Source organism: Streptopelia decaocto (genome assembly GCF_964273445.1).
Source record: "Streptopelia decaocto genome assembly, chromosome: 1".
Lineage (NCBI taxonomy): Eukaryota > Metazoa > Chordata > Aves > Columbiformes > Columbidae > Streptopelia > Streptopelia decaocto.
In genome coordinates this window covers 118,747,384-118,770,527 of record NC_138663.1, presented here as the reverse complement: position 1 = coordinate 118,770,527, position 23,144 = coordinate 118,747,384, and the positions used below count along the sequence as shown (strand labels likewise).

General features: G+C 40.1%; 1 protein-coding gene across 2 annotated transcripts in view; it reads left to right on the top strand.

Annotated features, from left to right (window-relative positions):
* The first annotated feature begins 5,870 nt into the window (after positions 1–5,870).
* Positions 5,871–23,144, top strand: part of LOC309436163 (adapter SH3BGRL-like) — a 29,034-nt gene continuing 11,760 nt past the window's right edge. The window contains exons 1-3 of one of the 2 annotated variants that reach the window (XM_082045137.1): positions 5,871–6,026; positions 11,741–11,926; positions 18,578–18,658. In XM_082045137.1, coding sequence (XP_081901263.1) covers positions 5,982–6,026; positions 11,741–11,926; positions 18,578–18,658 — 312 coding nt within the window. In that variant the 5' untranslated portion in view covers positions 5,871–5,981. The remainder of the gene's footprint in view (positions 6,027–11,740; positions 11,927–18,577; positions 18,659–23,144) is intronic. The other variant, XM_082045138.1, reaches the window with a different exon arrangement.

Sequence of the window (23,144 nt, the reverse complement as noted above, 5' to 3'; positions counted from 1 at the left end):
AACAAAAAAAGGAATCTCTGTCTCTCTTCCCTCCCCTTCCTAGAGTTTGAAACATGATTTACTATTTTTCTTCAATGAAAAACTGTTTCCCCTGTCTTCCTAATTACTGAAAAAATGCCAAAGAAGGGGAACAGCTGTATTTCTCAGAGTCTCATTTTACTAGTGCAGACAACAAAGTACCTTTTTTATCATCTTGGGGAAAGATACGCTGTCCTTTTTTCTTCTTTTCCTTTCTCTTTCTTTCCTTTTCCCGTGTTTTCTTCTCTTCAGTTCCTGACATTACAAAACGTTTGCTGTTTCTAGCTGTTTCACAGCAAGTTTCTGACAAAGCCCTCAGAACAGTCAGCATGAGAATTGTCTCTTTTGTGTTCTCTATTGTGCTGCCTACAATCATCTCTGCTACAGCTGCTGCTTCTGGTACTTCTGTGTTTTGGGGAATCTTTAGTACCCCTGCTTTTTGTGCCATGTTCTGACTTATTATCTTCTGTCACTAAAATATAGAGGAAACAATCATCTGAGTTCACCACTTAAAAGCTGACCTCCATCATCAGGAACTGACCTGTCATAAGGAATCAGAATGTTATTGAGTTGTTTACATTTAACATAAACAATACTAAATTGTGTTCAACTATACTAAATAATGTTCAGAAATACTAGGTCACATTTGGAAAAAAACCCAACAGTCCTGACTCTTTAATCCATTAAAATAATTGTGTGGTCTGTAGTAAGTGGGTACGGAGGTTTCCAGAATGAACTGCAATATGAAACATTTTAGTTTTTATCTCAGAATTTTCTATGATAACTGGCATGTGGTTTCCAAAGATTTATAAGGTACTACCATTTAAATGTAAACAGATACCAGAGTTTGTTTTCTGTAATGTATACATTTTCTCCATTATTAATGTAATTTAAAAGAAGTGTAATTGTGTTTATGCTCCATACCTACAAAGTGCTTCGCAATATAAAAAAATTATTGTTCAAGTGTCTAGAAGCTAGATATTTCTAATTGTGCTTTTATAGTATTTTTACCTTTCCATTCATGTCATAAAAATATAATTTAGTAATATTTTTCAATAATTATATCAGAAATCAGATCACAAGATTAACTTATGGATTAAAATATATATATATAAAAACCCAATTTAGCTGCCTTATAACCATTATAGGCAGAGGATATAGCAGCAGCTAAAGCTGCACAACAAGAGTATCTGATTTGGAGACTGAAATAAAGGCTTTCTTATACTTTTGAGAAGTTGTTTATTTTATTTATTTTTTACATCAGAATTATTTGTAAAAATTAAAAAAAAAAAAAAGCTTGTTAAAGAAAACCTCACAGTGTAATGAAAGTGTCTCTGCACAATTTTAGAAGAAACATTAGGGAAAATGTCAGAAGTTTTTTTAAATGAAAACAACGTATTCACAGCCTAACTATACTTGACACATTTGTTTGCTTTTGAAAATGCTGTATGACACTTATCTCCATGCCTACGCACCCATATAGCTTGGAAAATATCACCTGTAATGCACTCTTGTTGCCAGAGCTGTGGTTGTCTGATGATGATCTCATTTTGTTTGATTGGGTTCTAAGTAATGTTGCTTCCTCTGGAATTGTCTTTTCTCAATAGTCCAATTTTCAAACTAAATGAACTCTCCTAATTGTCTAGCTTTTTTAAAAGCATATATTTAGTATAAAATATAAAATGCTGACTAATTTTCTATGTCTTTGTGGATATCTGTCACACCTCAATGTTTTTGCCTATTGAGGCTACTGGAGAGAAGAACAGATTACTTCATTCTCCTGGCAGAATTGTTTAAACACTATAGTTCTGGTAAAAATATTTTTGGGGATACGGTTCAATCTGTTTCATTTTCTTAATGACACTTGACCCAGACCATAGTCTTATACATGCAAAACTCTACCCACTAGTGGAATAAGTTGTATATTTGGGGAGAGGTCAAAAAGGGGCATAGCAATTTGAGGGGGCTTACAATTATATTTTAGTTCCAATAGGATTTAACAAGTAGCCTAAGCTAGAAAAATGGGAAGATATTTTTAGAACATTCTAACTACCTTGTTGGCATTTTTGCTTTTTGATGGCATTTTATTTTAAATTACATTAAATTTCTTAAAGGGGAGAGGGGAATCCCATAACTCCCAAAGAAAATTTATAAGTGTAATTTAGGATTGCACAAAATGTTCCAGATTGGATCAATACACTTTCATTACTCTTCATTCCCTTACATGAACAACTCTTCTTTGTGGAAGACTGAGGAGTGCCAAGGGTCCTACTAAATTTCAGCTACTGCAATAACCCCTAAGAGATGGGAACTCATTTTAAGATGAGGATTAGGCAAAGACCAGCTTGGTACATAGATTTGTGTTGCTGTTTAAATTTCATTTGGCACTGTCAGCACTTTCTGGCCAAATCGTGTTTAAATCAAATTAAATTAAGCTTAAAAGTACTGCTTTAATTTGTTTTGATGGGAAGTGTGGGCTGAACCTCATCATCCAACTTCAAAAGCAGATGTTGTGAAGTAAATAAAATGGAAAAGGAGAAGAAAGGACAGAAAAACAAAAGGTGAAAGACAAAAAAAACAGAGAAATTAAACAAAAGATATTACGATAGAAATGAAAAAAAGCAGTAGCTGAAGGTGGAATGAAATGCACAAACACCAGGAGAATGTATGTTAAAGGAAGAAAAGCAGAAAAAAAAAAATAATCAGGGCCAAATCTACCTGTCAGAGATGACAGCACCATTTCAAGCACCCAGAAACTGCTAAACTATCATGGGGAAGAATTAATTTCAGTATATATGCAAAAAGTAACCTACTAACCACCCCCTTTCTAATTCACCCCAGGATGCCATTGGCCTTCGTGGCCACAAGGGCACAGTGCTGGCTCATGGTCATCCTGCTGTCTACCAGGACCCCCACGTCCCTTTCCCCTACACGTCCCTCCCCACCTCCACCCTGCCCTGGCCCTACTGCCCACCCCGGCGTGCCCTGTCCCCTGCGGCCTCCCGAGAGTCTCCCCCACCGCTCCCGCCGCCGTTACCGGCCTCTCCGGCCCACGGGCGCGTCGCCGTTGCCATGGGGACAAGCAGCGGCCGCGGGGCACCATGGGAGCTGTAGTCTCAGGCGGCGCGGCGGCCCCGCGGCCCGGCCTGTGCCGCCCCCCTCAGCCCTTTCCTTGGCCCCGCACCCTGCAGAGGTGTCTGCCTGTAAATGTTAGCCCTCTTATTTCTGTGCCCCACTGGCGTCTCGGTGGGAATTCGGCAACGTGGTACGAAGGCTGCGGGTCCCCTTGAGCAATGGGCCACAGGCCTCGAAGCCTCCTAGTGGCTCTGGCGGGGCCTGGGGTTGTGTTGCCTCACGCGGTGTGGTGTGGTGGGTGTCCCGACGGCACAGGGGCCAAACCCAACCAGCTCCAAACTCGTAGTGTGGGGTCACACAAAACATTTATATACTGAAAACAGGGAAAAAAAATCCCATACGAATGCAAGCAGCTGCAGGAATACCTCAAGGCTGGACTTTGCCCTGTGGCCAAGAAGGCCACAAGGGCCCCTCAGTTCCAGAAGCACAGGGAACTGCTGGAGAGAGTCCAGCGCAGGGCAACAAAGATGATTAAGGGAGTGGAGCATCTCCCTTATGAGGAAAGGCTGAGGGAGCTGGGTCTCTTTAGCTTGGAGAAGAGAAGACTGAGGGGTCACCTCATTAATGTTTACAAATATATAAAGGGTTAGTGTCACAAAGATGGAGCCGGGCTCTTCTTGGTGACAACCAATGGCAGGACAAGGCGTAATGGGTTCAAATTGGAACACAAGAGGTTCCACTTAAATTTGAGAAGAAACTTTTTCACAGTGAGGGTGACAGAGCACTGGAACAGGCTGCCCAGCGGGATTGTGGAGTCTCTTACTCTGGAGACATTCAAAACCCGCCCAGGCACCTTCCTGTGTAACCTCATCTGGGTGTTCCTGCTCTGGCAGGGGGATTGGACTAGATGATCTTTTGAGGTCCCTTCCAATCCCTGTTCTGTGATTCTGTGATAAAGTCCTCACCGGCCAAGCCCCAGGTGGGCAGAAGCTTTGGGCTGCATTGTGTTTCTTCCCTGTGTAGCTTAGTGGGCATTTCAGGTGTGAAGTAGAACAGGAAAGAGTGTTAACTGGCAATTTTGTCCCAGTCCTGACTCTGGACATTTGATGGTGCAAATATTTACCACTTTGAGTATTATTAATATCGCTTTGAAGCCAGTGACCACTGCATTCTTTGTTTGCAGTTATTCAGAGCACAAGTAACCAAATAAATTAATTTGGAAAGTGTATGTATCAAATGGCCAAAAATTTCTGTTGATTCTACCTGGCTGTACTTACATACAAAATCTCCTGAGAAACAAGCACCTATAATAAATTCTGGCAATAATTTATGTTTTTGCACAGAGGTAGTGTTTTATTTTTGTTTGTTTTACAGGAAAATACTCTGAAAATACCCGATTCTAACAGGCTTTTCTTTTTGCTAGATCTCCTATTGCCTCTTAAGAGAAAAAAGAAACGACAGATGGTGAACCACAGTAAATGGTGCAAACCATCCATACTGTTATTTTTAGTTTTCAGTTAAGTTTTTCAGGATCCCTGTTCCATACATGGAATACTGCATTTCCAGCTGCCTATAATGGTTGCAAAGACAAAAAACCCCTTACTTTCAAGAGTGTCTTTACTATTGTGCATTCAGTCCTACCTAATAAATCCTGGAAATAAAGTATTATGTTCCATTTTAAGTATTTTCAGGATAAGATGCTGCTATATTCAGTCTTAACATTTTAAATGTGTGTAAGCACTTTCTAAAACTTAGGCCAGTTCCACCTCTGACACAGGATCAGCTTTACTGAGCTCAGTGGCATGTTGCTCACTTACAGCAGAAAACAAACTTGGCCCTTAAAATCTAAAAGTAATCTGTTATCATTTAACATTCTTAAAATACCTCTCAGGCTCAGAGACCTCCTTAGGCAAATACATGCAGGCAGCCACCAAGTTATGTCTGGGGTAGAAGGTGACAACCAGATGGAAAAAGAGCATCCTGGACAATGCTGTAAAATGGGGTATTTTTTACAAATATTTTGGACCTCCTCTTAAACCATGTGCCCTGGGAATTTTCACTGGTGATGCAGAATGAAGGAGAAAATACAACAATAAGTTCTCGATACATAGAATCAGCTGAATCACTCTCCTCAATATGCACTGACACATATTTATTTCAGAGACGACCCTGAGCCCTGTCGCGTGGGTGATGATCTGAATTCTTTAAAGCTGAGAGCGTTCACAACCGAGACTTATTTCAATATGGTCTCTGCTATAATTACTTCTGCATCTATACTCCCCTTGCCCTCCCCTGCCCCCTTCCCCATTTATAATGTAAAAGTTGCAGCTACAACTCTGAAGCCACCTTGTTGTGCCCAGGGAAAAGGCACAAGCCCTTTCAAGCAGGAGGCAGCTGTGCCAGTGCTCATGCAACCTTAAACATATCCCGACAGCTTTGTGATCGCCCCCGGCACTAAGTTTCCTGCTCCCTGTCCCTTGTCCCTTCTCACTTGTCCCTTCTCACTTGTCCCTTCCCCCTCTCCCAAATATTTCTCCAGCCCTGTCTCATTGGTGCGCTACTCTCCTTTGCCTTTTTTGGACTGTTACCCTGTCAATCTAATGCAATAAGGCCAGGGGCAGGTGCAAAGCCCTTGCTATGGCTCCTCTTACCAACCAATCCTCTACTGGCTCCTTGTCCCAAAATACTGAAGAGCCAATGGAGTGGGAAAACCCAGGACCCCAGGGAGAGGCCAAAGCTGCTGGATTGCTGGGGGGGTGGTCCGGGGGGGACATTCATTTAGAACCGGGGTTAGCCCAGGAGTTGCAGAGTGCTTGCATTCCTCTTGGGACTGGGGTGACTTGTGGATAGCAGGCGTGCTCTGCTGATTCATTTTCATCACTGTTAACATGGTGATCAAAGTCTTTGTAGCCACATCTTCGGGGTCTACAGCGGTAGGTGTCTCATTTAACATAACTCCTCTCTCTTGCTGGGATCAGGTTGGTAAATTAGCCTAGAAAATCCCAGGACAACCTGAGTTTGCATGCAGAAAAAAAACCAAAATCCATTGGATTTCTTCTGATCTGCATTGCACACCTTATTCTTGAAAGCTGCTCAAGATGTAGAGAATTCCTGTTGGTGCAGGCTTGCTTGCGCGTGAGGTTTTACTACAGGCATAACATTTACATATAAATGATCTGTCATTTAATAGATTTACTTCTGTTTGGAAAAATATATGGAATATATATTCACTGAAGAAGGAAAAAGTGGATATTGTATGTGCACGAAAGCTAAGGTAGATTGTTTGCAGTAGAAATTTATGTATTTGTTTTTAATAGAGACTTTAGGACACTGCTCCTGCAAAAGGGGAACTGTGTCAAAGAAACAACCTGGAGACAAAGTAAGCTGAATAAGGCTATGCAGAAAAAAAATTTCTTCCCTATCCCCCACCCTTTCCCTAGGTTTTTGGTGCTGTTTGTTTTGTTTAGTTTTTCCCTGGCTTGGTTTTGTTTTGAGGGTTTTGTGTGTGTGTTATGTGTCTCTTGAAATTCTATGCTGATGTTTTTAGTATTGAGATCTACTGCTGTAGCTGTCAGCACAGTCTATCAGATGAAGGGAAGGGCATGTGAATAGTAGGGAGGCTGGAAGTCCGAGGGAGGTGGGAACTGGGAAGGGACTGTTTCCTTTTATATCCAATTCCCAGATGAGCTCAGATTGCAGTTTTCCTTTGGCAGCCACTCACTCTCAGTGACATGGCTAAACAAACTGGCTGCGGTTTGCACATAGCTGTAATGACATCTCTCTCTGACACCAGCTCTGTGTCTTCGAGAAGCTTTCAGAATTGAAAAGGTCCAGAAAATACCCACTGTTCATGGGGCCATCATCTCCAGAAAATGAATGGGGGGCTCACTCACTGAAATTCAAATTGCAGTATAGCTGAGGATGTTTGCAGTTCTCTCATCACCTTGTCTTGCCAGCCTATTGCTAAGCAAACACTCTAAATGTACTATTGACATTTTAACATTACTTTTTTTTTTTTTTTTTTTTTTGTGTGTAATATGAAACCTCAAATCCAAAGGGAAAAATGAAGAGGGGGTTGGAAACTGCAAATTTGGTAATTTGTAATCTGGCAGTTACTGCTCAAGTAGCTTTATAAATTGCCATATGCAGTGCTTTGGCAGTCTTTTCGCTCCTGTTTGTTCTCCTGTTTTGGTCTCCTTTGGCTGTCCAGAAAAGAGTTGTCTCTACCTCCTTTGCCACTCATCCATTTTCTGGCAAAAATGGTGACTGTGACTGAAATCCCGGTGCAAATGTGTGTGTGGGGGGGTGTGTTGGGGCCACCATCATCTCCTGTGCCACGGGCATGAGCTGCTGCCACTCCAGGTGTAGGGGCTGTAGTTCAGCGAGGCAGTGGTATGAGTGCTTTGGTTAGACACTGACATTCAGAGATCACTTACGCAATTAAAACTAAGCGTATCAGCTATTTAGCACCAGCCGAACCAAGATCTTTGCTGTACACATTCCGTGTGTCTCCTCCCAGGCAGCAGCTCTCACTGCTTTCCTCTTGGGCTGCAGAGGAGGGATGTGGATGCTGCACTGAACATGGGGCAATGTTCAGCTTTACCCAGCCATTTTGGACTGTTAAGCATTGCTACTGAGGTTTATTACCACTAAGAGAGATAGCTAATGCCAGTGAATTGTAATAGGTTTTAAGCTTGTTAATGCCGATCTCCACTGTACGTTAGCAGCCCACGAAAGCTGTTAGTCAGATCCTAGATGTACACGGGAAGGAAGGGTATGGCATCTTTACATAGCAGTATGCCTCTGTATTTCCTCCTTTCTGGTGTATTTGGTCTATGTATAGCTGTAGCAATCTCAGAAGGCAGCGTGTGTTCAGATTACTGATATGTAATTGTAATGCCAAGTAAACACAATGTTCAGCTGGAGTAGTTTTCCACATTTACTGATTAAAATGGATGGAAGGTATCCTTTCAATGAACCTTTAATGAGTTTTTGTATATATAAAATAAAACTCACTCATGCAAGGAGCCAGCGCAAAGCCCAATATTTCACTAAAATCTTATTAAAAACAAATTTTATATCAGCCTTGTACAGCTTTTCCTGAGAAGAATGAATTTAATCCCTGAAGAGCTTAAATTGGAAGTCTAAATTGTCCTAGTAGCAGTGGTGCTCTATTCACTGTGGCTGTTCTCCATCAAATGCATGTTGTTCATTTTGAATTTCAAAATAAGATGGGCCCAGCCTTCGCTGGTGTAAAGAATGAAAAGTGTTTCTATTCTATGTACTGCACAGTCACCCTACTAATTGCAGCTGGTTATCATGTTAATAAATACTTTTTAAAAAGTGAATGCAGTGAACCCAGTAAAATTCTGGTTAATGCTTGAATGATATAATTCACTGTGGCTCTAGGACAAATCTTCAGTCTGTATTTTTCCCCCTCAGTGATTCAGAAATTTATTTTAAATAACTTCAGCTTTGTTATCTTTCTGCTCCAAACTTGCCTGATATTGAACTAGTCATTAAGGCAAGGAGAAGTGGGGACATTTATATCACTAAAAAGTACTAAATGCTTGGCTTGAAAGAAGCAGTAAAAAAATAATTTTGTTATTAGCCACAGAGGTGTTTAGAAATGGTTCTAAGGTACCATGAGTTATGAGAGAAAGGGGGTTCATGTCTTACACTGAGGAAGTCTTCCAAAGTCTTGCTTACTGTTGCTAATGGTTAGGGTACCTCTAAAATCCTTTTATTCCCATTTTTTTTAAACGACATTTTATCAACTTTCCCACCTTCAAATCTGTAGGACTAAGAAAGACTGAGGAAAATGCAGAACATTCCAGTTATATCCTCTAAAAAAAAGAGTAGGAGTTTGTCATCCATGACTCTGAATCTAGCCATATATAAACTGAAGGTCAAATTACAATCAATTTCAAGCCAAATCAGAGGTTAAATATGTGATAAATAATTATCAGAAATAGGTTGTTTGTGCGGTGTTAGAACCAGGAGCTGCAGCAACTCCGCCTACCAACATTAATGTTCCTCTTGCTGTGGGTTGTTCACTATGTACTGTTTGCTTCTGCCATAGGCAGCTGATCAACACAAACACTCTGGGTTATGAGGTTTAGATAATAGTATTTAATTCTGCATCAGGTAAAACTAATAGTATCTGCAGCTCTTACACTCTAGCAAGATAATATTTATTTTAAACAGTTTTTTCTTATTTTAACAGACTAGAAGCTAGGGATGGTGGAACCTAAGCTTTGTTGAAAGGGAAAATGACGTTGATGAGAATATATTCTGCTCACCACCACTTTCCAGGGAGTATATGCCCAAGTAATCAGAATTTTTCCAGTATCATCAGAGACAAGTGAAAGCACAAACAAGCTCCTGCAATCTCATCCATTCTGGGAAAACCTTTGCATGTCCTCTGGGTTGTTATGTCCTTGAAGATTTCCCTTTCTGAGTGCTGTTTGCTGGAGAGATTTTTTTGGTTGCCCAGCTACCTAGTGCCAGCCACAGCAGGGGCTTGCTTTATGGTTTCATACTTAACGTGTGTCCCAGCTTTTTGCTCTGCCTCAACTCTAGTAATTATAAGCCTGAAAACATAATACTTCTGCATAGTTTAGTGTTGTTATCAGAATTATATAGGCATAATTACATGTAACTTTTTATTTTTCCTTAACATTCGTCTTTCACACAATCCTCTTCTGATTTTTGCTTTCAGTCCTGGTGGTGTCTGAACCTTCTGTTTATTATGAACCCCAGCCTGAAGAAAAATTGTTTATCTGGGTTTAATTCTAAAATGTATAGCTACAAATGTAAGCAAGGGAGCACAGAATCTGTAGTTCAGTTTCCTTTATCTCCTCAGAGGCACTATCTGTCTGGGGCAAGAGCTATTCCAGGAGCCATATCTACTTCAGTGCCTGTGTCCAAAGAGACAAGCTGACGCTGAAATTGCAGCTGACAGCACTTGAGTACACTGGCTTTCAGAGCATGTGGCGAAACTCTTAGTACCGGCTCCTGCAGATTTTATTAACCATTTATATGACTATTATCCTGCCACTTCCTCCAGTGAAGTCCCTCAGATGATCCTTTCTGCCACCTGAATGTGTTCTGCAAATGACTCTGCAGCTAAATAGCCATTAAGAAAATGTCCTCTGTTTAAAAAGTGAAAATAAATACATAAATAAGCACCTTTGAGGTCTGTCAGCTGCATGGCTTTTGAATGCTTTGGATTAGTGTTTCCATTCAAAGTGATGTACTTTTTTAATCTCACCATAAACCTCTGTTGTTACCATAAAAATGTGCAGCATTTTATGTTTGTTATTTTTTATAAGCAACCATAGCTGCGTAGATAGATGCTTCCTTATTTAAATAAGAAAAATAAATTTTATTCTTAATCACAAAAATTCATTCTTCCAATATAGTAGGCTATCACTCTACTTCATCTTTTCAAGTTTATTAGATTATAGGAATATGTAATCCATGAATTTTTTCCTGTCTCGTTATCTGTCTCAGACTGATTTACACTAGCTCGGTGTCACTTTAAAATCAGTTGTTCAGATGCCTAACTTGTGGAAGACATGGTTTCAAATCATATGATGGCTTGTATGTAAAAATGACCTTGATACATCATTCTGGCCACCGTCTATCTAGGACACTATATAGACACTGCATGGAGTAGCACAACTGGGAGGAGAAGAGAGTCATGTCTGGAACGTGGTTGTGCTAGAGAGTAATTTAGTTCTCTGTGACCAAAGAGCAGTTTGATAGAATTTGTACAGATCAGTCCAAACAGCGCTTGCTTCGAATGCTGCAGTACTTGTAGGGCTAAAGTTTGGCCTTGCAGCTCTTAGACAAGTCAGCCACAGACAAAACAGCAATATTCTTTAGGTATCGATTAGGAGAATCATTCCTTTAGCAGAGAACTATAGTGGGTAGTACATCTTCAGAGTAAAGGGATAGGTTGTAAGCTTGATGCCTGCATCCTCAGTCCATGCAGAACTGGCATCAAACTGAATAAGGACCATACGTGAATTTTAGGTGGCGCAGAAGCTGTGTATAGCGTGCTTTATTTGTACGTAATATGTTCTTTGTGGTCCAACTGGAACATCACTCTGTAATGTTGGAAATATTCAAGCACAGAAGTTAAGCTGTACTGGGTTTCCACTGAGCTTTCACTTATTTACTTATGGTTGCATTAATGAACAGGGACAGAGAGAAACATGGGGCTCACAGAAAGCTAAATGTTGTATGTAATGAGTAGGAAAAATGAGACTGTTACATGTTGAGGAGACTACGTACATTCTCAGACCTCCATTGACTTTAGGCAGGATTGGCTTAAGTATCTGTACACCACACCCACAGATCCAGGAACAGTAGGAGGCTTTCTGCTGAGCCTTGTTTCTTGAAGGTATCTCTGCTTCCAGGGAGGAAAGAAAGAGGCTGGGAGGTGGGTGGGGGGAAGTAATGGCAGAGCTCTGGGTGCTGAGAAGCAGTGCTGAATCCCAGCTTCAAAGAGTTTAGGGGCTGCTGGAGTAGTGGACCCAACCTGACATACTTGCATTAGTTCTGCTTGTAATAGCAACTGCTTTTAGAAAACAGCTTTCTTTTAAAAGAAGGAATTTTGTTTTTCCTCTTTGCTAACCAGATCAAAAAGAAGCAGCAAGAAGTAGTAGGCTTTTTAGAGGCCAACAAGATTGACTTCCAGCAAATGGACATAGCAGGTGATGAAGACAACAGGAAATGGATGAGAGAGAATGTCCCGGGTGAAAAAAAGCCTCAAAATGGAATTCCCCTCCCTCCGCAGATCTTCAATGAGGAGCGGTACTGTGGGGTAAGGAGCTGTTTGGAAATTCAAATATCTTCAGAGAGTCTTCTTTCACAGAAAGTGACTCTTTTCCATTAGTAGGAAGTGTTCAACTCCTTAAAACACTTTGAGATTCACTTTGAAAGAACAATTCTTACAAAACATTTCTTTAGGCACAGAACAGCAATAAACCAAAAGATTATTCCGTTTTAAGAGAAAAATATACATGGAGGGAAAACTGGCTAGAGAAACTCTGCTGAACAGACCGTATGGATTTTCCCCTGCAGACCCAGAGCCTGTGGAGGACACAGAGCTCACTGCAAGGTGTGGAGTTTGCTGCCTGTGAGGAGCTCAGTGTTTTCCTCTCACATTGTCCTACCTCCTGCTGTGTAGCTCACTCACAAGTGGTCCTGCTGCTGGCTCTGTGCCTGCACTTTCACTTCAGCTCCTGGAGACCAAAGGCAGTGCTGTCTGGGTGAATATGGCTTCTTCACACCAAATCTCAGGGTAGCCATATGTGGACCATGAGGGATTACTCAAGGGAGTCCAGCAGCAGGCTACAAAGATGATTATGGGTCTAGAGCATCTTTCTTATGAGGAAAGACTGAGAGAGCTGGGTCTGTTCAGCCTGGAGAAGGCTGAGAGGGGCTCTTATCAGTGCTTATGAATACCTCAAGGGTGGGTGTCAAGAGGATGGGACCAGACTCCTTTCAGTGATGCCCAGTGATAGGATGAGTAGCAACAGGCACAGACTGAAGCACAGGAGGTGCCATGTGAATATGGGCTAAAACTTATTTACTTTGAGGGTGCCAGAGCACTGGAACAGGCTGCCCAGGGAGGTTGTGGAGTCTCCTTCTCTGGAGACATTCAAAACCCTCCTGGACACATTCCTGTGTGATCTGCTCCAGGTGAACCTGCTTTAGCGGGTGGGGTGGACTAGATGCTCTCCAGACGTCCCTTCCAGCCCCAACCATTTTGTGATTCTTTGACTCAGCTGGGCTGCTAGGAAGTCAAGTAGATGTCTAAGGCACCAGGGGTTGTGAACAGGAATCTTTTCTATTATGCTATACAAAAAAATAGGAGTTATAGTTGACTGGAATAGTTTTGCTATGTGGTTTGAATTATTGAAATTATATTGCTTATTCAATAAATATCCAACTCTTTATAACAGAAATTGTAACACTCATCAGATGCTTTTATATTTTCATATATGCTTGTAACAGGTTATTTCTCTTCAGAGAGTTTGTTCAAATCAGTGATAGATAATACTGTACCAGCATGAATATTAGGATTGTGAATCAAAAGAGATATCTGAGACAATTTTTTTCTCATAGTCTGGATAGAAATAGATAGTCTGGAAAGTACTCTGATATGATTGCTGAAATGAACTTGCAAAGTACTCTGAAACGCAGATCACATAGTGAGCCCAGGTTTAAGTTACTCCACAAATCCAGTGTGAACTACTGCAAAGGTTGTTTTGAGAGAGAAGGGATTTACATGCCACTAAGTTTTCAGAATTAAGTTCAGTACTCTCAGAGCAAAAGTTGCTTGTATGAATAATGCGGTGCAATTGTTTACTCACTTTCTCATAGGAATCTTAAAAGAGAACTTGGTAAATTAGAGTTCATGTGCATTTCAACATCCAATCTGCACCAATAAAACGTATAATTTGATATATTTTACTCTGGATTTTGTGGCAGCCAATGCTGCAATAGATATTCCTCATATTCCCTGGAGAGGTTATGCAGTGAATTAAAGAGTAATTGCCTTACAAAGTGTTACAGCTGGTCAGCGTTGCCAGTAAATGACAAATATACTGGTTTTACTCCATGTCTGAAGCTATTTCAGGGGGTAAACCATCTACATCTTGAAAACAATTTCAGTTAAGAAGGAGTAATTTGCAAAGACACCTCCATGTGCAAAGGGGTCCAGAAAATAGTTGCAGCTACTGATTTGAAAATTAATCAAATTTTCAAGTACTCTAAAAGTTTCCAGAATTCTAATGTACCCAGCTCTCAAAGCTCATTGCTAATGATCCCAGTGGGTGCGTAGTAAAGATCAATTTATAGCATCATTATTTCCAAATAAATAAGGTAAGGAGATCCATATCTGTACACAAGCCTTACCTTTCTCCTGATGTGAAAGTGCTGTAAAGGAGCTGCACAGTGACTGTGGAGTGGAATTATGTGGGCTGATTGAGAACACAGTCAGGGGCTGGCAGACTAGTGCAAAATTCCTCCAAGTCTTCTGTAACATGTCTACAACATAAAGCTGGGGATTTGCATTGTACTTCCCTGCATAACATGTGCAGGTCCAACAGACCCATCATTCTGAAGTCTAGAACTCTTTTGTGCTGTTTAGGGTTTACATGTTACATCTTAATGCTTCTCCTGTGTCCCAGTTCCTTTGTCCTCAGCTACTTCATTAAAATTAGGCCTGAATATTGCAAAGATCTGTCTAAGTCATAGGCTCCAGTCCAGTATCCTGAATTCATGAAAGTCCCTTTAAAATCTGTTGCTTTTGTTAGTACAGTCTTCAAGGGCCTCAGTCTCGTGGTATCTAGGAACCTTCGAATTGGGTATATGCAGCCAGTTTATACCCATTCCTGATAGCCAAAATCACCCTTTAGCTTAAACAGCTCTAGTCCAATGTATTAATACATGGGAATCGAATTCTCTATTAATCTTCATTTTGCTGCATTAAACAACTCAAGCTCTTCACACTTTTTTTTCCTTTTTTTCTTTTTATTTCTTTTTCTCCTTCCCAAGTTTTTTTTTTTTTTTTCTTTCCTCATTCCCAAGTACCCCTTTTTTTAAGGTCAAACTTGTTACATTTCATTTGTGCTCATTCTCCTTTCTGAGATCACTGTTTTCCTTCACTTTCCTTCCTATCAATTGTCCTGTATGTTTAGTTCCCATTCACATATGTGCACATATATACACATTAGCAGCATTCTGGCCTTGGGAGATGAAAATTCAAGATAAAAGATTTCCTTCCTCATCCTGAGAAAGATGGATTTGGAGAGAGACATGACAACCTTCAAATATTTTAAGGACTGCAGGAAAAGGAATTAATTACTGGTCTGAATTCAGTATTGACCCTGATTTGAGCAGGAGACTGGATTAGATGGTCTCCTGAGGTCTCTTCCCACCTGAATTATCCTATAGTTCCAAGATGTTGTAAAATATGTTCTGCTCCACACCCACTGGAGGTGGTGCAAGATGTAATGACAAAAAATGCAGCAACAAAGGTTTAAGTCAGACACCAGGAAAAAATATATAGTTTTCAGGAGATTGTCTCATTAAAGGTCATTACCAATGGATTAGAGAAACACCTATTGGGAACAGTGTAGTGGTTCCTGCCTTGGAGAAATGGGCCTTTGAGATCTTCTCCAGTCTCCTGTTCTGCAGTTCAGTGAAATTTTGGGGTGGGGTTAAGCAAAGAGGGGATACTGGGGACAGGTGAGGAGACTTCATGTGCTGGGATAGACTGACATAATGAGCAAGTAAATTCAGTCCTGTTGCGAATCTCTTCCCCTGATACATAAAAGTATCTACATCTTCTGGCTGACCCTGAGGGGCTGCTTTGCTTCCTAACTTTTATGGTAAAATGGAGGTTTCTTACAAATGCATTCATGAAAATATACCAACTGTGAGTAGCTTTTCTGCGAGGTCAGAGAAGCTTAAGCCTATCTTATAAATAGCTTGGATCTTATTTTTCTTTCAGATCTTTGGTATTGCCACTTGAAGAAAGATTAGAAATGGATTCATTTTGTATGCCTGGCTATAGCATGAATTTCAAGTATCCATTCTAATCCATCAGTGTTGACAATTATGTTCTTATTTGCTCTTTTCTTAAGCTGATTCTTTGCTCATGTCTAGACAGACGTCTGCATCTGTGTCACTTTCTAAATATATTGAGCACTCTGTTGCTCTTGTCTCTGCTTTTGCTTAACAAAAAACCCTAGAAAACTGAGGAAGAAATGAAATGTAAACTTCTGGTTTTCTCTGTAAGATGAAATCTGTGGTTTCCTCTGTAAACTGAAATCCATAGAATAAAATACCCATGTACATATTTTTTTAAAGAATCTCTGTATTATTAGGTAAGTCTTTCATTTGATGCTTCATATAGCTGCTAAAGTCAAATATATGGAAATCATAGGGACCTCTGGAGGTCTGCAGTCCAGACTGCCACTCAAAACAGAGATAGCTTTAAAGTTAGCGTATGTTGCTTGGGGCTTTGGCCATTTGAGTTTCAGAAGTCCCCAAGGATGATGTTTCCATGCCCTTTCTGTGCGCTCTGACCTGGTACCGTACCACTTGTGGGGAAGAACTTTCTGCTGATGTCCAAATGGAGTTTCCTGTTTTGCTGTCTGGCATTTCTGCAGTGGTCATCCAAAGGAGGATAGTGTAGAGAGTATATGTGCATATGCCCTCATATCATAAAGAAAAACTCATGGAGTATTTTTTTTAATACATTTCACTGTGTTTTTCAAAGGCTAGTTCCAAAGGCAAATGACACCACTACTCTCTGCCTAGATCGTTTATTTCTTCTCATATGCTACAATATTATTGCGTACTTGCAATAAGTTGTTACTGCTAGTTTTTCTTACTACCTGCCTTGGGAACAATTACCTTTGGTCATTCACCAAGTGGAGGTATGAATGAGTCACCATTAGGAAGGTAAGAGTGCAAATACACAATACAAAAACTATTCCATGGTCACTGTAGTCATACACAATAGCTTACTCCTCAGTGTAAGCAGGCTTAAGTGACCTTCCAATACTGCAAAATACCACATTTACTGTGGGATGTCATTGTTACATTACCAATTACCAAGGAATACCTGATATGATAGAAAATTGTCTCCTGTTCTGATAAGGAGTTCATCTGGTCATTCACACGTCTTGCTTGTGCCCTGGGGTCTCATTATCTACAAGGCTACATGTCTCTGGAGATTTTTAGTGCACTTGCCATCTGCTGATTTTCCTCTGAGGAGGAATTAACAAGATATATAAAATGAGTCCAGTTCATGGCCCTTTCTTGTTACAGTCTTCTCTTTGTTTCCCAGCTATTGATATGTTGTACCATGTTTCCCATGTTTCTCTGGCCTATCAAAGGCCCATGTCAAATTCCAGCCTTTTGAATTGCAGAAAATTGTCATGTTCTCATTTGCTGTATTGCTCCTAAATTTATGGATTAGACTTTGGACACTGGCTTTCTTAAATACTTAGGGCAGGCTTGAGTTAGATGAGAAGGAGAACCCTACAGCAACATGAAAACAGCAAAGAGATGCTTTGAGAAACGGGTGGCCTGTAGCAGCAGCAGGTGTTCTATGTGGTCAGGGCAAAATGTGCTCTGGGGCTTCTCCCAGCGCTGGGCAGTTCCCACTGCCTGTAACTAGGTCTGCGTGAAAGCTCATCTGTCTTCCTTAGATAAATCAGTGGAATGGGTTGTGACTTACCCTGTCTCTTAATCTATGTTGCCTCTTCCAAACTGGACTGAAATGACATTGATTCCAGTCTTGTTGATATTAAGGTAACTTCTAAACCATCTGCTTCAGCTTTTCCCTAGGATTAGCTTTGGCCAATAATTTTTTCTCTTGAAATACTAGAACAGCACAATAAAACAGCTCAAGTCCTAACCCAGCTTTACAAACAAGTCTCAAGGATGAGTCAGCACCTTATTATTTACAGGCTTCTATTTTTGGAGTGACTTGGGATGAGAGGGGGGATGATAACATGGTCAAGATAGTAGTCTAGGATTCAGGAGACATGCATTCAGTCTGCTGTCCTACACAGAGCTGCTGTCTGGCTGTGGGCTGGTCACTTATGACCAGAGTTTCTGTTGAGGTGTTGAAAACATGTGGATTTTTACCCATGTAAGGTGTTAGTTATGAACTTCCCAATAACAAGCTAGTGATATCAGAGCTTCCTTAATTGATAGGAAAGCTGTACAGGTGAATACAGTAAAGACCATGCAAGTTCTAGATGGTAGGATAGGAGCCATCCCTAAAATCTTTTCAGTTATATTAGCACTGAAGAGAAAATGGGCATTTAATGTAATGATTTATAACTTTGGTTCACGTGTGAACAAGATATTTTGGATTTGCATACGCACAGAATCACAGAATTACATGTCAGAGGAAACAACACAGTTGTTTGCTATGTTTATCTGAAAAGTAACTGCATTTTCTAACCAGAGTGCCTTTCTTTAAAAGAAACGTTTTCCTCATCATTTCACCTGTGCTGTAATGGAGTCTATTGCCTTTTATTTGCTATGAAGCTATCCAGGGTTTTGAGGATCTGTTTTGTATTCTTATTTACAGCAAGTTTTATTTTAACATTTAAATGGGAATAGCTTTGCTTTGGTGTGTACAGCTGAGGCACATTAAAATGAGACGCTTAATTTTATCTGATTCTGACATGGATGTGACATAATTAAAGTGTAAGTCTCTGGAGAGATTTGCCCATTTGTGCATTTTGCCAGCCAGTGCGAAACTCCCTTTATCTGAGTTTTCTTCCTGGGGCTTAGATAATGTGGGTGCTTGTACAAGTGCATTGTCATTCTCATCAATACAAGAAAGAATTGCCTGGGCTAGTCTCTTCCTCCTGTGCTTTTGATTTGATTTTTGTTACCAATCCTCTATTGTTTGTTTGTTCTTTTTTTTTTTTTTTAGGATTTTGAATCCTTTTTCTCTGCTAAAGAAGAAAATATTATTTATTCATTCCTGGGTCTTGCTCCTCCTCCAGGCATAAAGGTATGCACTGCTGTCCTTCCACGGGGGCCATTTATTTGATTTTAATAAAAGATTGAGATAGGTAGTGACTCAGCATGTCAAATGAGGAGCAGTGACAAGCATTACATTAGATGCTGGTGCAGCCAAGTGTTCTTAAAGGAAAAAAAAAAAAGTGGCTGGTTCAGTAAATACTAGAAAATACTTCTCTCTTCCCTTCTATCACTGCAGGCTTGTTACTATGCCTCCAGTTGAAGATTTTTGTTGTTGTTGTTATTGACAAAGCAGTATTTTATCACGTTCAGCTTTAAATGATGCAAAATTTCATAATGCAATGTATGGGTTGTTTTAATTATTATACAAGAAACATTCTCTTCTCCCTGACTGCATCAAACCTTGAGCAAATAGGGTTTGTACTGGCTTCCAACGGTGGGGCTGGGGTGTGGGGCCCTTCCATCCCCTGTGGTTACACACAGACGGGCACTGTGGGGTTTGCTCCCTCTGCCCCTTGAGGAAATCTCTTAAAGTCTTATCCAGAACATCACAAAGTCCCTTTGACAAGTCGTCCTGTTGTTCTCCATGCACTGTATTTTGATGATGTTCTAGTGTATTTCTGGTAAAAGGAAAAGATTTTTCTTTGTCTTTTTTTTTTTTTTTTTTTAATTTTTTCCTTCAGCAGAAGCAATGTGTTTCATCTTTAACAGAGCCTTCTTCTAATTAGAAGTTTTATAACTGAGAGCATTACAGCTCTCATATCCTAACGTCAGGTTACATGATAACCAAATGTTGCCATCTTTAATGTGGGTGATTCAACAAAAGAAATGAATCAAGAGAGCGATAAGCCAGAATGATAGCAGAGATCTCTGCTGCACTGTGGTGACCTGGCTGAAGAAGTGCCCTGGAGCATGAGATCTGCTTTCTGGTCCAGCTCTGCTGCCAACTGTGTGGCAACATTGAGTAAAACACTGTTGTACATGTCTCTGTTTTTCCTCTTCTGTAAAAGCAGAGTGAAAAAGGAGACTTTGCTAAGTGCTTTGCGAGTTACGGATTAAGAGATACCCAGGGGAGAGCCACAGTTGCTATAAATGTCTTTGACGCTGATTCCCTGTGTGATAAGGAGCAAGTGATTTAAACTTTCTGCTTCAGCTGTGCCATCTCCCACCAAGGGAAACAAAAATTACTCGCCTACCTCACAAGGGTCTTGTGAGAATTCATTTAATTAACATCCACAAAGCCATGGAAGGCTTAAAGGACTACACATATTACATATTATAATAATCATAAAAGATATATGGAGAATCAATGAGATAAAGAAAATTGCATTTTTCCATCTTCCCACTTCATGTATTATCTGCTCCTTCATGCAAGGATCTGTTAGATAGTGAGTCTATGAAGCAAAGTAGCAATTTTTTAGAATTCATTAATTCCCAGCTGTCAGCAGAGGCTATTACAGTTTCTACTTCCTGACAACTTTGTAAATGTTGAAAATAATATGTTCTATACATTCTGCTGAGCAGATAACTGTTAGTGCTATTGGTAGTGAGCAAATACAGTTTGTGTTGATTAACTGCTGCATTGGTGTTGGTGAGGATTGTTTCAGTCCAGAAAATGGAAATAAGTGAGAGTGTTTTTTAAAAATCCGTGTAAAGAGTAGAAGTATATTTACATCATCTCCCTTTTAGAATCTATTCCTGAATTCAAGAGACACATATAAGTGTTTTAGCATTTATTGCAGAGGAGTTTCTCAGCATCTTCACTGCCTGACAGTCTGGCTGTGGTTCGTCATACAAATAACCTTGCTGCACTGCTTCTGCTTTCCTTTCATTAGGCTGTGAATTCAACCTTAGCATGGAGTACAAAGGATGGCTCGTGACATTGATTTCCAGCAGCATGAATCTGGAATAATAAGTCAGGTGTGGAAGAGATGGTGATGATGACACATGACAGGGCTTCCAACTAATATCTTCTTAAATAATTGTATTTTGGTTTTGGAACATGGTGGTAATTTATAAAATACGCTAACTATAAAGCATGGAAACACCACAGAGCAGTCAGTAAGCATTTGCTTTCTAGTATTTTTTATCTCACTGAGTCATTATAAAAAAATAATATGAAGCTGACAATGTGTTTTATACTCTTGCCTCAGGAGATTCTCCTTCCTACTTCATGCAGCTTTTGTCTCATATTGCACTAGCAGTAGAGAAGCTCTTTAATGACCATGAAGCTGTTTCACAGCACAACCCACTAGCATCCTGGCCCAGGGCTATTTTAGAAGTATTTTCTAGAGCAAGCAGAGGAACTTTTTGCTGCTACCTCAACAAATTATAACTTTCCAACAAAATACTTCCAGGTAAATTCATTGCCATGTTAGCCTGCTGAGTGCAAAATACATGTTTTAATTTTGCAAATTCACATTTTTGTAGCCCTGGATTCTCTCTGGTTTAGGTGGCTATGACATGTGATCAGATCTAGTTGACCGGGGTTTACATTGATGTGTTACTGCCTGGTATTGGAGCTCTGGTGGTGCCGGAGCCTAGTGTGCAAACTGATCTGCACTTACAGGCTGAGTCTGGCATGTCTAGGACACATCAAAGAGCAGACTAACTGTAAGACACATGTAAAGAAGCTCTGAATACACACAGATATGAAGATCCTTCTTAGATCTGCAGCACACATGCAAAATAGTCTTTATGCACTTATTTAAGTATCCTATTACTTACAAAAAAACTCTGTAATCGTTTCAGTAAGAAATAACAAATCAACATCAAAGCTAATCAGGCTGGCTGGGAAACAGGCTGAGAGGCAGCTCCCGAAATAGGGACCTGCTCCTCCCTGCAGCCAGGTGTGTTCGGACCTCTGCTAAGAGGTCTGGTCAGGTACCACCATACAGATGGACAGCTGCTGTGGCCATCACTGTGTTCTTGGATGCAATACGATGAAACACTTAGATGCCTGGATGACATACGGAAACTTCTGCAGATCTTGGTGGAAATGCCCAAGATCTAAATGCTGTTTGTTTAGAACACTGTGGGAGTTGGGCAAAGGTCTTCACACATTTTTTCCTATATACCAAATACGGTTTTGTCACTAAAGGGTGCTATGTGGCCATAAAACTCAGTAGCACTACAGGAAATCAGTTGTTATTTTTGCTATTTCAGAAAGGATCAATTAGTTCACATCATCCTCTCTCTCCTGTTGCCTCCTCATTGTACTAGCTATCATATTTTCTACAACATCATTTAACAGGGGTGAGTTCCAGAGTTTTCTATGCCTAAGAGAAGAAGAGGGCATAGTGTTTGTGTTAATAGGTTTAGTCTATTAATGTTAAAAACCTTCTCACTTGAAGGAATACCTGATCTTAAATACTTCTAACTTCTCAATGTGTTCCATGGCACACTGGGATTTAAAGGACAGCTATGCTTTGTGCCTGACCCAAAGATCACTCAAGTTAGTGACAGATTTCTGCATGATCCCATTTAATCTTGGATTAGTGGCACGAATGGTGATGTGCCAACAGTATACGCATGTATGTACGGTCAGGTGTGTGAGTCTCAACTGCCCCTTAGGTGGGTATATTTCTTTTTGAAGCTCCCATCATTATTTATGCTTAGTCTAAGACTGTTCTCAACATTCTTGAAAATATTCCGAAATACTGGTCTTGTGTGAACGTCCCGTTAATAGCTTTGGCTGCACCACTGGTTTCCTGAAATGACGCAGGTGAATTGTTCTACAGATGAGATGTCTGTTACTTAAACTAAGATGTCAAACAGTATGCTGCATCATTATACCTTCTGAGTATCTTGGCAAGGTTTGAATGTAGGTAACTAATTACTTTTTATTTTGAGGAACCAAAAGGTTTTTGACAACTTTATTAACTACAGTGGAATACTATCTCTGTTTCCCAGAAGTCCAGAGAGACAGTAGCTTGTAGCAAGATCATTTAGGTTTGCAATTGCTCTCTGAAGCTGCTTTATTTGAGTTGAGGATCCATTTTCAAATCTCACATATACCTAAGTCCTTAATCTTAGTATTCTTGGTCTTAATATTCATGATCTTGACATCCCCAAATCCATAGATACTTGAGCTTTTAGTTGAAGAAGTCTTCTACTAGTTTACAATATGTGCATTTTATTTAAAGGAAAAGTAACTCGTCAGCCAAACTTTATGAATGGGACATCATGGGCTAGTGTAACAATGCTATTCCAAACATCACAGTTCTCCATATAATCAACAAGGAGTCTGTGTGTGTGTGTGCGTGTATCCTGGCTGATAACACGCTGCTTCTAGAGTTGAGTTCTTTCAGCCACAACTTTTATTTGCCTTATGCTCTGAGTAAGTATGTGATTCGTCTGAGATAGTTTTACACACTAGGCGTATTTTAATTAGAATGCCACTTTACTTTTATGTATTTTATGTATCTGCCAAAAAATATTGAGTATGCGCATTTTAAAAAGAAATGTTAAGATACATGCTGAAAATAAATATCTAACCAATTTAGTTTTCTTGAACA